Genomic DNA, 15,229 nt, shown 5'->3' on the forward strand with positions numbered 1-15,229 from the left:
TAATAATACAGGTAAGAAAGCAATTCCAAAAAAACAATTTAGAAAATAATAGATACGCACAAGTCTAAAACCAGACCCAAACAAATAATTTTCTTTAAGCAGCTAGTGCACATGCCAAGAGGATGGTGTTCTCAGGCTTCTTTAAATAAAGATATTGAGGATAAATGTTGTGAGGCTTTCAGAAGCGTACTGGTACCTAACTCCCACTGACTCAGCAACGAAGTGCTCAGATGCACTTAAAAACTCCTTTCCATGCCTAAACTGTATGTTTAAGCATCTAAATGTCTCCGAGAATCACTAAGTCCATAACCACAAATCTCAGAGATCATGGGAACTATTCTTCTACGTTTGATGAGATGCTGCCTCTCTGCCCATCCAGCCTTCCAGCACTGCCCAGCGGTGTGAGCTACATGCACACCACTGTACGTACCTCTTGCGTCCGAACCCCAGACCATCAATCCACCTCCTTCCCTTGTGGAGGAGCAGGCTGTGTTTCAGAGCCTACATCACGCCGCAGGAACAGGAGCCAGCAGCAGCATGGCCCACACCTCTGCCAGCTCCCAAATCCAAACATATTTACTGCCATGATGAGCTACCTGTCACTGTCAAAGCTGCCATAGTGATACTTTCAGCAGCAAATATAGCAGTTGAAAACTGAGTTGTGCCTATTTCTAGCACTTTTTTGCTCCAGGGGAAGTGAACATGTTCTGAAATGCTTTCTGCTGTTTCTCTTTTTTTTTTTTTTTTTTTTCCCCCCATAGTTGTTATTTTTTGTCTTACAACAATGTTTTTTCTCAGATTTATTAAGGTTTTCTTTCCGATCCACTGACATCATTCCTGCATTTTTTTAAAGAAATGAATATAATGCATCTTTGTTGTAACTACTCTTCTACAAGGCTGCTTGCAAAGACTGGTTGTTTCCCAGACAAAGCCCAATGTGATGGGCCCTGTGACACTGTTGTGCACGCCTGGCTGTACAGTCAGCGTCTTTATTTACATCTTATGGCTTCTTCTGAAAGTCTAAACTAATGAATGGTTGCTTGCAATTATGGAGGAGTAGTATTAAGAACTGATCCTAAATAAATCTTCTGTCCTCGGTTACGTCAATGGCTGAAAGAATGGAGAAGGAAATATTTTGTTTCTGACATATATATTTTCTCTTGAATTCTACAAAAACTGACCAAGGATCTCTGCTCCGACTACAAATCAAACCACCAAACAGCCAATGGTACACAAAAGCGATATATCATCTCTTGTAGAGACCAAGAGACATAGTTTAGCAAGAGCTGTGAAGATAAGACCACCATATGGATAAAAAGCACATCTGCATTTATCTTGTATAAAATTGGAAACATCTAACCCATCCTTCTTCAGGACATGCGCTCATCCATACCTTACTGTAAGGAAACATATATGTAACTGTCAGATAATTGTGGTTGTTTTCAGATCTCCTTGTGTGGCAGTTCTCACAGGAAAGCGATGTGGACCTCAACCACATCACCCTGTTTTAATTGTGAATGGCATCGCAAGGCCAGTTTCATCCCACCTTGTCTAAGAGCACATGTGTCCCCCCGGCTCTCCTGACATGGCCGTTGTTGTGTGTTTTACACTATAATTCCAGAGCTCAAATATTAGCAGCTGCCGAAGTCGGGAACTGTCATTTCTGTTTTGCAGCAACCATCTATGTGAGGGAGCAATCTTTAGATACCATAGCAATAAGCGAGATGTTTAAAAACCCAACAATTTCCTACCTAGCACAATCTGTAATGACTTAATGTTTTTTCTTGCTTTATCAGCCATCTCCCACAGCTGATGCCCACGATTTCTAGCTCTGCTCCAGTGGTTCTTCAGCTTTTTTGGTGGTTCCACTTGTGACTTCTACATCTGAAGTGAGAAACCTTAACAAAATAGATGCAGGCCTCTCAGCAGGGTGGGCTCTCAGCAGGATGGGCTCTTGAGATAAGGGAGGAGCTGCAACTACTGAGTCCCAAGATAAGGAAGGGGAATTCAAAGAATGCTAAATTGACATGCTGAAGGGACCTAATTGGGTGAAAAGTCATAAGAGGAAGAAGAGGAATCTTCAATCTTCATCCTGAAGACCCCTGTCCAAGACCATCAGGAGACATTGCGCAGGTGCAACGGGGAGGGACTTGGGGCGGGATTTATGATAATGATTTCTCAAAACTAATTGTAATATCTCTCCCTATTCTCGGGATTATCATGAATATGTAAACATTTACGCTATAGAAAGGAGCTGCTTTTTGCTCCAAAATGTGCACGTTTCTGGAGGAGTGATCCCCCGTGCACCCAGCGCTGAATAAACATACCTTCTTTATAACCTTACTGGTTGTAAAGTCGTGACTCCGCACGTCACATCCACGGTCAGGTGGGCCTACAAGATCGTTTCTCCTCTCTTGCAAGTCAAGCAGCCATTTACATGAGTCTACCACTAAATCAGGCATTTTTTACACTTATTGTGGTAGCATTGGGCGTCTTGTCAGGAAAAGTTTCCTGAGACAGCTGCGGAGACACCTAAAAACCCTCACGTACTCAAGCTCCTGGGTGCGTGAGGCACAATAAAAGCAGCTAAAATGCTGTGATTTTGGGACCGATCTCGTTTTTCGACAGGTGGGAGCGTGAAGGCGCTACACAGGCAGCGAGGAAATGAGACGGCGAAGCTGGGTGGCCGGTGGGGTGGGGGGGTGCGGGTCCCTTGGCTGTGGGGGGAAAAATCACCCAAACCCGCGATTTCTTGAGGAAAGAAAAGTCTGGAAAATGTTCATTTCGGGAAATAGCCCCACAAAAAGGCTGGCGGGTGGGAAGGCTGTGGCACTTCTCCCTCCCTCTCTGCCGCGGCGCCCACCCCCTGCGCTGCCTCCCCTCAGCTCCGGGCAGCGCCGGCCCCACTCCCCCCGCCCCGTGCGATGCGGGGCCGCGCTCGGCCCCCATTGGCTGCGCTCCCCCACGTGCCGCCGAGGCCCCGCCCTCCCGCCGCCCCCCGCCCTCCCGCCCTCCCTCCGCCGGCTCCCGCGGAGCCGTTACCTGCGGCGGGGCCGCGTCGCCCTCCCCTGCCCCGATGCAGAGGCGAGGCCCCCGGACCGAGCCCAGCGCAGGTAGGACGGCGGCGGCGGGCTGGCGGAAACCCTCTGCCCGCGGGTGTGAGGCGGCGGTTTGGGGTAATGTGGAGTGGGGGGAAGAAAGGGGTGTTTTTTTAGCGGGGGGGGGGGGGGGGGGAGGTCGGTGCGGCGGCGCGGGGCCTGCTGAGGGGGGCGTGGTGGTGCTGAGGGGCGTTTGCACTCAGAAACGCACCGGGGACCTCTGTCGCCGCTGAAAAGGGTCTGAGGTGCTGCCGAGGCGTGGGGGCACCAACGTTTGGGGGGTGTTTTGTGAGGGGGTGATGGGTCCCAGAGATATTCGTGTGCCTCGGGGCCGCCGCTCCCTCAGCGGGCCGGGGGCGCCCGGAGGCCTCTGAGTGTCACCCGGGCCAGGCCGCGACGTCCTCCACCCTGCTGCGATGTGGGGCTGAGGTGTTTAGGATGTGCCCCATCAGTGCCTGTGCTCCGAGGTCCCTACCGGGGAAGGCAAGGAGACACCGCGCCGGGGAGGTCTCTGGGTGGTGAGGTGGCGGCTGCAGTTCTTAAGCAGATGGGCGATGGAAGTCAGGTCTGCCTTGGGCCCCTCCTGGGAGGGAGAGGAATGTAGCTGGGGCTGCCTTGGGTTGTTCTTCTAAATAAAATTTATAGGCTTCCACTTGTCTGTGGGTTGTGATAGCCTTTTTGTGGGTGATTTTTGCCTTTTCCCACTCAGGAGCAATGTGAATGCAAAACAGAAATGATTGCTGCTGTTGCTGCCAAAACCTTTTTATTTCCTTCAGCGCTACTCAGGAAAACAAATTTTTTTTTGCTGAGCTGTTTGGTTTTTTTTTCCTAATTTCGGTTGATAAGATCAAAATATAATGATGATGAGGAGAGATGTTTATTTTGCAGCTGTCTTTAGTTACAGAAATGAATGGGAGATGTTCATAAAATTACTGGAGGTAAACCGCTTTCCTGTGGTAAATGGCTAGTTTTGCCTCATTCTGAGAAAAAGAGTAAATAAAGATGCATCGTTCTTACTTTTCGAAAGAAAACTTGTTGATATAAATGCTCTTTATGTGTCTAAAGTGGATACATACTTTTAAATGCAGCTTATGATGGGAGTGTACAGATGCAGTTTAGAAGGCATGTGCGGTTTTCTTGCAGACTGTTTTGCTGCAGTGGGGTTACTGTCTCCCTTCTAGATCACGCAGCAGGAAACCTTGAGCTGTCTCCAAAGCCCTCTGCTAGCCGGACAAGGGTAGCAAATGCAGGGAATTTCATTGAAAGGTCAAAATGCAGCTGGAGGGTTAGCGTGCATAAGCACTTTGGTGCATTGGCTGTTTCCTTGGGGCTGATGAGAAACAGTCTCATCCTGCCTTTGATTTCCTGGAACTTCTTGGGATTTAGCATCCTCCCTTCCGTAGAGTTTGATTGAATTGGACAAGTGATTAACAGGCAGTTAGGGGCAGGATGTAGGAAGACAAAGTGTAATAGCAGAAGCTTCCTTTCACTGAGGGAAAACTGGCTAAGTATGTTTAATTTTGTTTGCTTTACATACATCTGTTCAGGTGATGAATGTGGAACGTGCCAAGATTGATGCAGAGTTGGGTGTTTGGAGGGTGAGTTAATTTGTTTAGATAAGAGAACTTGGAGAAGTAGGTCTTGAGTTTTGATAAAGGCTAGGTTACTGAACAAGACCCAGCCAATCCTTCAAACTTGTCATGGAGTAATTTCCAAATTACAAGTGAGTTTGAATGAAACTTACTCAAACACAACAGATTAAAGCATCTGCAGCGGGCACATCCAACGCTTCAAAACTGCACAACGATAATTTGGACATAGGACTCTGGAATATAGAGGAGTCTCCCCTGTTGCTGGCAACTCTCTCACATAAGGTCATTCTTAAATTAAGGACTTTCTTGAAACTTGTGTAGGCTGTTATTTTCCATTACTCCCATGAGAAGGCTGTTCCTTTGCCACTCAGGAATCTTTGCTTGTAGTCCAATATTTATTTATGACCACTTTTTCCTGTGTGCTAATATCGTCCTTTTGTTTGAATTGTTTGCTTCTGGCTTTTGTTTCTACATGTTTGGTGTATCTAAGGACAAACTCTCAACCTCTTTAGTCAAGGTAGTCAAGCCGAGCTCTCTGTTACACTTGGGAGCTGCTCTTCCTTCACCCATACCACCGGCTCTCTCTTTGACCTGTTAGGTGCTGAAGTCTTGAATTCATAGAATCACAGAATGGTTTTGGGTTGGAAGGGACCTTAAAGATCATCTAGTTCCAACCCCCCTGCCATGGGCAGGGGCACCTTCCACTAAACCAGGTTGCTCAAAGCCCCATCCAACCTGGCCTTGAACACTGCCAGGGAGGGGGCAGCCACAACCTCTCTGGGCAACCTGTGCCAGTGTCTCACCACCCTCACAGTGAAGAATTTCTTCCTTACATCCATTTTAAATCTACCCTCTTTCAATTTAAAGCCATTATCCCTCATCCTATCACTACATGCCCTTGTAGAAAGTCCCTCCCCGCTTTTCCTGTAGCCCCCTTTAAGTACTGGGAGGCCACTCGAAGGTCTCCCCGGAGCCTTCTCTTCTCCAGGCTGAATAACCCCAACTCTCTCAGCCTGTCCTCATAAGGGAGGTGCTCCAGCCCCCTGATCATCTTTGTGGCCTCCTCTGGACCCACTCGAGTAGCTCTATGTCCTTCTTGTGTTGGTGCCCCCAGAGCTGGACACAGCACTGCAGAGGGGGGTCTCATGAGAGCAGAGCAGATGGGGAGGATCCCCTCCCTTGACTTGCTGGCCACACTTCTCTTGATGCAGTCCAGGATACAGTTGGCTTTCTGGGCTGTGAGCGCACATTGCTGGCTCATAGTCAGTTTTCCATCCGCCAACAGCGCCAAGTCCTTCTCAGGGCCATTCTTAATCCCCTCATTTCCCAGCCTGTATTTGTGCTTGGGATTGCCCCGACCCATGTGCAGGACCTTGCACTTGGCCTTGTTGAACTCCATGAGGTTTGCACGGACCCACCTCTCCAGCCTGTCCAGGTCCCTCTGGATGGCCCATCCCTTCCCTCCAGCGTGTCGACCGCACCACACAGCTTGGGGTCATCGGCAAACTCACTGAGGGTGCCTCGATCCCACTGTCCATGTCTCCAACAAAGGTGTTAAACAGCGCCGGTCCCAACACTGACCCCCGAGGAACGCCACTTGTCACCGCTCTCCACTTGGACATCGAGCTGTTGACCACAACTCTTTGAGTGTGACCATCCACCAGTTCCTTATCCACTGAGTGGTCCTTCCATCAAATCCATGTCTCTGCAATTTAGAGACAAGGATGTCATGTGGGACAGTGTCAAATGCTTTGCACAAGTCCAGGTAGATGATGGCAGTTGCTCTTCCTTTATCCATCAGTGCTGTAACGCCATCTTAGGCCACCAAATTCATCAGGCATGATTTGCCCTTAGTGAAGCCATGTTGGCTGTCACCAAACACCACAGAATCACAGAATCAACTAGGTTGGAAAGGACCTCGAAGATCATCTAGTCCAACCATTAACCTAACACTGCCAGTTCCCATCTACACCATATCTCTCAGTGCTATGTCAACCCTACTCTTAAACACCTCCAGGGATGGGGACTCTTCCACCTCCCTGGGCAATCCATTCCACTGCCTAATAACCCGTTCTGTAAAGAAATACTTCCTGACATCTAGTCTAAACCTTCCCTGGCGCAACTTGAGGCCATTCCCTCTTGTCCTATCGCTTGTTCCTTGGTTAAAGAGACTCATCCCCAGCTCTCTGCAACCTCCTTTCAGGTAGCTATAGAGGGCGATGAGGTCTCCCCTCAACCTCCTCTTCTCCAGACTAAACAACCCCAGTTCCCTCAGCCGCTCCTCGTACAACATGTGCTCCAGACCCTGCACCAGCTTCGTTGCCCTTCTCTGGACCCGCTTGAGTCATTCAATGTCCTTTTTGTAGTGAGGGGCCCAAAACTGAACCCAGTAATCGAGGTGCGGCCTCACCAGTGCCGGAGTACAGGGGTAAGATCCCTTCCCTGTCCCTGCTGGCTACGCTATTTCTGATGCAGGCCAGGATACCATTGGCCTTCTTGGCCACCTGGGCACACTGCTGGCTCCTGTTCAGCCGGCTGTCAGTCAACACCCCCAGGTCCCTGTCTGACTGGCAGCTCTCCAGCCACTCCTCCCCAAGCCTGTAGCGCTGCTGGGGGTTGTTGTGGCCCAAGTGCAGCACCCGGCATTTGGCCTTATTGAACCTCATCCAGTTGGCCTCAGCCCATCGCTCCAGCCTGTCCAGGTCTCTCTGCAGAGCCTCCCTACCCTCGAGTAGATCAACACTCCCACCCAGCTTGGTGTCGTCTACAAACTTACTGAGGGTGCACTCGATCCCCTCGTCTAGATCATCAATAAAGATGTTAAACAGGAGTGGGGCCCCAAAACCGAGCCCTGGAGGACACCACTCGTGACCGGCCGCCAACTGGATTTAACTCCGTTCACCACAACTCTTTGGGCCTGGCCATCCAGCCAGTTTTTTACCCAGCAAAGCGTGCGATCATCTAAGCCTCGAGCAGCCAGTTTCGCCAGGAGAATGCCGTGGGAAACAGTGTCAAAGGCCTTGCTAAAGTCAAGGTAAACTACATCCACAGCCTTTCCCTCATCCAATAAGCAGGTCACTCTGTCGTAGAAGGAGATCAGGTTTGTCAAGCATGACCTGCCTTTCATAAACCCATGCTGACTGGGCCTGATCCCCTGGTTGTCCCGCATGTGTTGTGTGATGGTACTCTGGATGAGCTGCTCCATCAGCTTCCCGGGTACCGAAGTCAAGCTGACAGGCCTGTAATTTCCTGGATCATCCTTCCGACCCTTCTTATAGATGGGCATCACATTGGCCAATTTCCAATCTGTCGGGACCTCCCCGGTCAGCCAGGACTGCTGGTAAATGATGGAAAGTGGCTTGGCGAGCACCCCAGCCAGCTTCTTCAGCACCCTTGGGTGTATCCCATCTGGTCCCATATACTTGTGTGTGTCTATGTGATGTAGCAGGTCACTGACTCTCTCCTGGATTGCAGGGGAGTCGTTCTCCCAGTCTCTATCATCTGGCTGAGGGGGCTGGATTCCCTCAATACAACTAGTCTTGTTATTAAAGACTGAGGCAAAGAAGGCATTAAGTACCTCAGCCTTCCCCTCATCACCACCTTATTTTCCATGTGCCCTAGCATTGTTTCCAGGAGGATCTGCTCCATGATCTTGCCAGGCACAGAGGTGACACTGACTGGCCTGTAGTTCCCCAGATCTTCATTTTTTCCCTTTTTAAAAATGGGGGTTATACTTCCCCTTTTCCAGTCAGCGGGAACTTCACTGGACTGCCACAACTTCTCAAATATGATGGGTAGTGGCTGAGCCACTTCATCTGCCAGTTCCCTGAGGACCCTCAGATGCGTCTCATCAGGTCCCATTGACTTGTGCACCTTCAGGTTCCTTAGATGATCTCAAACCTGATCTTCTACAGTGGTGGTTCTTCATTCACGCAGTCCCTGCCTTTGCCTTCTGCGTCTTGAGCAGTGTTGTTGGAGCCCTTGCTGGTGAAGACTGAGGCAAAAAAGATTTCACAAGTTAAGCACTAAACTTGGTTCCAGCAATGTTCTTTGCTATATTGCAATTTCATTTTAAGCCTTTCCTTCATGGGACGCTTTTGGCATCTCCTCTTTTGCTTCTGTAGGCGCAAGTGTGATTTTTACTATGATCTCTTGGAGTGTTAGATGATACTGTGGTAAAAATGCTGCTGTGCTATTAACATTGTTCCATAATTACCAGTTGTTCGGTGCTATTCTGCTGCATAATTCAGATGTAATATGAAACATCTTGGCTGTGTAAGTCTGCTGGCATGTTTCCTTAGCCCAGTAAAGATTAACGCTATGCCCTGTCTTTTCCGACCATTTCTTTTAGGGAAGATTTATTCCTTAAACTTCCCGTGTAAGGGGAAAGATGTAATTTGTGTTTGCTTCCTTGTGTGGGCTCAGAGATACCTTCCACTGGTGCTAGATGAACTCGCCCAGCTGGCGGGGGTGATGTGCTGATACACTGTGCTCTTTTCCTCTCCGCCTGGTTGGTGTGCCTCTTCCTCAAAGTACTCGAGCCGAGCAGCGCTTCCACAAGTGCAGGGTCTGTGGGTCTGGGGAGGATGATGTGCTACAGAAAGAAGTTTGCAAGATGCACATAGGAAGGGGTTTTGAGTAGCAGCTGCCACACTGCAGTTCATTCTTCCTGTGTGTTTGCTGGCTTCAGCAGATGCTGAGAGGAGTGGCTGACCTCAGGTTCTGAATGCCCCGAGCAGGCAGGCCACTGTTCCTTACAAAAGTAACATGAAAGGGAAAACTGGGATTTGCTCTAAAAAAAAAAAAAAAAGGGGGTGAGGGGGGGCTCAAAAGCTTTCTCTGCAAGAATTGTATCTTTCTCTGCAAGAAAATATATCTTTTTAAGACACTGTTCACAAGAGCAGTGCTCTAACTCATCTGTTTCTTTGTCCTTGGCTGGAACACTGACTTTCTGTGGCTCATTTGGGAGTCTGAAAAATTCCAAATTCAGATTCGGTTTTTGTCTGTTGCAAAGCATCAGCTGCCCTCTTAAGTGTTGAAGGACATCTTGTTGATATTTGTTCTGAACGAACTGTAAACACACCAGCTGTCACTCGGTGTGCTCACACCCCACACCCCTCCCCTCTGAAACGAGCTGGGTGGGCTGCCGGGTTAGCGTGGGCGGAACCAGCACCCCCCACCCTTGATCAGGTCATAAGAACCCTGTGGGAGCTCAGGGTGATCGGATAGTAGTTGACTGTGAGTGCCCCGGGGCAGCTTGTAGAGCAGGGCTGAGTCTCTGCCACTGGACAAGGTACATTCGATCCCTGCAGATCTCTTCCTGGCCAGAGAGAAGATCATGGTCACAACACGGCCAAGAGGCAGAGTGACGAGGAATGTGGGAACCCAGACAGAGGTCTTGCACAAACAGGCGGCTGTGCAGGTCTCTGCCTGCGGAGAGTGCCTGAGCCTGGTGCTTGAACCGGAGGGAGTCAGAGACACCGTGTGTGTGCGGTGTGATCAAGTAAACGATCTGCTCAGGCAGGTGGGTGAACTGAGGGAGGAGGTAGAAAGGTTGAGAACGATCAAAGAGTGTGAAAACGAGATTGACTGGTGGAGCCACACTCTGAGACAAAGGCAGCAAGTAGAGTACAAGAAGTGCATGACTCCCTCCCCTCCTCTCACCAGGCAGAAGGAGGGGATGTGGTGGACAGGGGGGAATGGAGTCAGGTCCTTCCTTGGAAAGGCAAGTGAAAACCTTCTTGGCCCTCCTCACCTTCCCAGTTGTCATTTACAACAGGTATGAGGCTTTGGAACTAGACGGCCAGCTAAAGGAAGATGGAAATGAGGATCCATCCGGTGAGTCATCCACAGCTTGTCTCTCAGCCCCACGACTTGTGACTTCTTCAAGTAAGAAGGAAAGGAGTGTAATTGTAGTGGGTGACTCTGTTCTGAGGGGTACAGAGGGGCCCATATGTCAACCAGACCCATACCGTAGGGAGATCTGCTGCCTCCCTGGGACTTGGGTTAGAGATATTAAAAGGAAGGTCACTGCTCTGGTGCAGCCCTCTGATTACTACCCTTTGTTGGTTATCCAGGCAGGTAACGATGAGGTGGTAGAGAGAAGTCTAAAGTCACGAAAAAAGGTCTTCAGGGCACTAGGGTGGCTAGTTGAAGGCTCAGGAGCTCAGGTGTTGTTTTCATCAATCCCTCAAGTGGAAGGGAAAACCACTGAAAGAGGGTGGAAAACGCATCTGATTAATACGTGGCTCAGAGACTGGTGCCATCATCGAAATTTTGGGTTCTTTGAAGTTTATAAGGCACCTGGTCTGCTGGTGACAAATGAGACGGGTGGGATGCAGCTGTCCCAGAGGGGGAAAAGGATTCTGGGGCAGGAGTTAGCAGGGCTTATTGACAGGGCTTTAAACTAGATATGAGAGGGGAGGGGGAGATAACTGGGCCTGTTAGGAATAAGCTCAAGGGAAGCATGCCAAGGCTTGAAGGATGGTGGACTAGTGAGGGCTCTCCCTCTGCCATTTCATTTGAGAAAAGGGATAGATGTTTAGAAACCATGGAAGCACCTGAGAAGGGTCTGGTAGGAAATGGGGCCCACACTCACAAAAAGGTGTTGGATTCATTAGTTCATCTCAAGTGCATCTATACCAATGCCGGCAGTATGAGCAACAAACAGGGGGAGCTTGAAGCCATGATGCAGCACGAGAACTATGACATAGTAGCTATAACAGAAACGTGGTGGGATGCCTCACATGACTGGAGTGCTGCAATCGATGGCTACAAGCTCTTCTGGAGGGATAGACAGGGAAGGAGAGGCGGTGGAGTGGCCCTGTATGTTAGAGAATGCTATGAGAGCTCAGAAATCAAGTATAGTGATAACAGGGTTGAGAGTGTTTGGATTAGGTTAAGGGCCAATAAAGCAGATCTTGCTGTGGGAGTCTACTATAGACCTCCCAACCAAAGCAGTGAGGTGGATGAAGCTTTCTATAAACAGTTGGGAGATATCTCATGGTCACTTGCTGTTGTTCTTGTGGGGGACTTCAACCTTCCGGGTATCTGCTGGAATCACAACACAGCAGAGAGGGAACAATCCAGGAGTTTTCCTGGAATGTGTTGAGGATAACTTCCTCACACATCTGGTGAGTGAGCCGACCAGGGAAGGTGCCCTCCTGGACCTGCTTCTTGTGAACAGGGAAGAGCTTGTGGGGGAAGTAAAGGTTGGAGGCCGTCTGGGGTGCAGTGATCATGAGATGATTGAGTTTTCGATCCTTGGAGAAACAAAGAGAGGGGTTAGTAAAACTGCCACCTTAGACTTCCGAAGGGCAGACTTTGACCTGTTCAAAAGACTGATTAACAAAATCCCTTGGGAGGCTGCCCTGCAGGAAATGGGAGTCCAGGAAGGCTGGACATACTTCAAGAGCGAAGTCTTAAAGACACAGGAGCAGGCTGTTCCCACGTGCCGAAAAACAAGCAGACGGGGAAGGAGACTGGCCTGGCTAAACAGGGACTTTTGGCTGGATCTCAAGAAAAGGAGAATCTATGACCTTTGGAAGAGGGGGCAGGTGTCTCATGAAGACTATAAAGATGTAGTGAAGTTATGCAGGGAGAGCCAAAGCACAGCTAGAGTTCAACCTGGCTACCGCTGTTAAAGATAATAAAAAGTGTTTCTATAAATTCGTTAATAACAAAAGGAGGAGTAGGAAAAATCTCCCTCCTTTATTGGATGCAGAGGGAAACACAGTAATGAAGGATGAGGAAAAGGCTGAGGTGCTCAACACTTACTTTGCCTCAGTTTTTAGCAGTGGAACTGGCTGTTCCCTGGACACCCAGCCTCATGAACTGGGAGATGGGGAGGGGAAGCAGACTGAGGTCAGCACAATTGAAGAAGAAGTGGTCAGAGACCTGCTACACCACTTGGATGCACACAAGTCTGTGGGACCAGATGGGTTACACCCAAGGGTGCTGAAAGAGTTGGCAGATGTGCTCGCCAAGCCGCTTTCCATGATTTACCTGAAGTCATGGCTAACTGGGGAGGTGCCATTGGACTGGAGGGTGGCAAATGTAACGCCCATCCACAAGAGAGGCAGAAAGGAGGATCCAGGAAACTATAGACCTGTCAGTCTGACCTTGGTGCCAGGGAAGGTCATAGAGCAGGTCATCTCGAGTGCCATTAAAAGTCATATAATGGACAACCAGGGGATCAGCATGGGTTTATGAAAGGCAGGTCCTGTCTGACAAACCTGATCTCCTATGACAAAATGACCCGACTATTGGATGAGGGAAAAAGCTGTGGATATTGTCTACCTGGATTTCCGAAAAGCATTCGACACAGTTCCCCATAGGATTCTCATAGAAAAACTGGCTGCTCATGGCCTGGATGAGCAAACGGTCTGCTGGGTCAAGCACTGGCTGGATGGACGGTCCCAGAGAGTGGTGGTCAATGGAGTTAAATCCAGCTGGTGGCTGGTCACAAGTGGTGTTCCTCAGGGCTCAGTGTTGGGACCATTTCTGTTCAACATCTTTATTGATGATCTCGATAGGACATAGAGTGTGTCATCAGTAAGTTTGCAGATGACACCAAGTTAAGCGGGAGTGTCAATCTGCATGACGATAGGGAGGCTCTACAGAGAGATGGATAGATTGGATCGGTGAGACAACGTCAGCGGGATGAGCTTCAACAAGGCCAAGTGCCCGGTCCTGCACTTGGGCCACAACAACCCCCTGCATAGCTACGGGCTTGGGGAGGTGTGGCTGGAGCTGTCTGGAAGAGAAGGATCTGGGGGTTCTCATTGACAAGCAGCTGAACATGAGCCAGCAGTGTGCCCAGGTGGCCAAGAAAGCCAACGGCATCCTGGCTTGTATTAGAAATAGTGTGACCAGCAGAAGTAGGGAGGTGATAGTCCCCCTGTACTCTGCACTGGTGAGGCCACACCTTGAGTATTGTGTCCAGTTTTGGGCACCTCAATACGAGAGGGATATCGAGGTGCTGGAACGAGTGCAGAGGAGGGCAACGAAGCTGGTGAAGGGCCTGGAGAACAAATCCTTGATTTTTTTCAGGAGCGATTGAAGGAGCTGAGACTGTTTAGCTTGAGGAAGAGAAGGCTGAGGGGAGACCTCATCACTCTCTACAGCTCCCTGAAAGGACATTGTAGAGAGGTTGGTGCTGGTCTCTTCTCACAGGTGATTAGTGACAGAACAAGAGGGAACGGCTTTAAACTGCCACAGGGGAGGTTCAGACTGGACATTAGGAAAAAATTTTTCCCAGAAAGAGTGGTCAGAGAGTGGAATAGGCTGCCCAGGGAGGGGGTGGAGTCACCATCCCTGGATGTGTTTAAGGGTCGTTTAGATGAGATGCTGGGGGATATGGTGTAGGGACTTTGTAGAGTAGGGCTGACGGTTGGACTCGATGATCCCAAGGGTCTTTTCCAACCTGAATGATTCTGTGATCTGTGTTCATTCATTATGGATTTTTGCTGCTCTTCACTTTAGAGCACCTGAAAGAGGTTTCACAGAAAAGCTTAGAACAGCTTGACTAGAGAAAAAGGTGCCAAGGCAAGAAAAGTGAAATCAAGAGGGCAATCCCTGTTTTGAACATTAAACTGTCATTTAGAACCTCCCTAAGAGTTCTTTTGCTATAACATTATTTTAGCAGGCACTATTAATATCCAGAAAGCTTCCTGTGAATGCTGCTGAAAGGAAGTGATGGTGTTACACTCTGAGTATCTCTAACTAATAATTATAAATTGGACCAGATTTGAGCTGGAACCAATTTTTGTGTGTTCAATCTGGATGACCCAAGGTTAAGAGCAAGTTGTAGTCTAGCTATGTGTATCCTTCCTAAAGGAAAAGACTGGGCAGATAGACACAATAATGTAAGGTTATTAATGATTTCATTAGTTAGTTGGTGGTTGATGTTACAAAGAGGATGTAGGAATGAGCCATTAAACAGTTAGAAGGAAACACAAGCAGAGCATCGTAAGACAAGGAGAGAAAAATGATGATGCCTCTAAGGTACTGTTGCTTCTTGCTGGTATTCATGGCTCCAGGCAAAATAATTTTCACCTGTGATCTTGTTGGTGCCTGTCAACTGCTCTGAAATTTTCATTTACTCCTCTCTGTTTTTTGCCAATTGCATCCATGTGTATAGGATTCAGTGTTATATTCTCAGTTTCTGAGGAGATGGATCTTTACCAAATGAATTGCAGATTGTACAGACAATGTTGGTTTTTACTTTTTATTGTCTGATTAAAAAGCTCTACCAGTCAAAGTTCATTCTGTAAGATGCATTATGCACTAATGTAATCAATGTCCTGTTGTGGATGCTTATAACCATAATATAGGCGAAACTTCTTTCTGCCATCAAGGATGTATTCTTTCTATTGACTTTATTAAATTAGTAAAATCAATGGACTCTTTGGCATGTCTGTCAAATGCTTTTTTCATGCAAATAGTAATAGGTGCTAAGCAGATAATATTCAAAGAAAGTTTATCGAATATCTAAATATGTTAAAGTACCAACTTTACTGTGGCATTTATATAGTTGCA

At 48.5% G+C, this 15,229-nt stretch overlaps 1 protein-coding gene across 5 annotated transcripts in view; it reads left to right on the forward strand.

Annotated features, from left to right (window-relative positions):
* Nucleotides 1–3,005: 3,005 nt before the first annotated feature.
* Nucleotides 3,006–15,229, forward strand: part of ST3GAL5 (ST3 beta-galactoside alpha-2,3-sialyltransferase 5) — a 35,872-nt gene continuing 23,648 nt past the window's right edge. For 3 of the 5 annotated variants that reach the window (XM_074865522.1, XM_074865523.1, XM_074865524.1), the window contains exon 1: nt 3,006–3,113. Coding sequence is in view for 2 of the 5 variants with exons in the window: in XM_074865519.1 (XP_074721620.1) it covers nt 3,077–3,113 (37 nt within the window). In the remaining 3 variants the exon portion in view is untranslated. The remainder of the gene's footprint in view (nt 3,114–15,229) is intronic. The other 2 variants (XM_074865519.1, XM_074865520.1) reach the window with 1 other exon arrangement.

The sequence above is a fragment of the Strix uralensis genome, chromosome 4 (genome assembly GCF_047716275.1).
Source record: "Strix uralensis isolate ZFMK-TIS-50842 chromosome 4, bStrUra1, whole genome shotgun sequence".
NCBI classification, from domain to species: Eukaryota; Metazoa; Chordata; class Aves; order Strigiformes; family Strigidae; genus Strix; species Strix uralensis.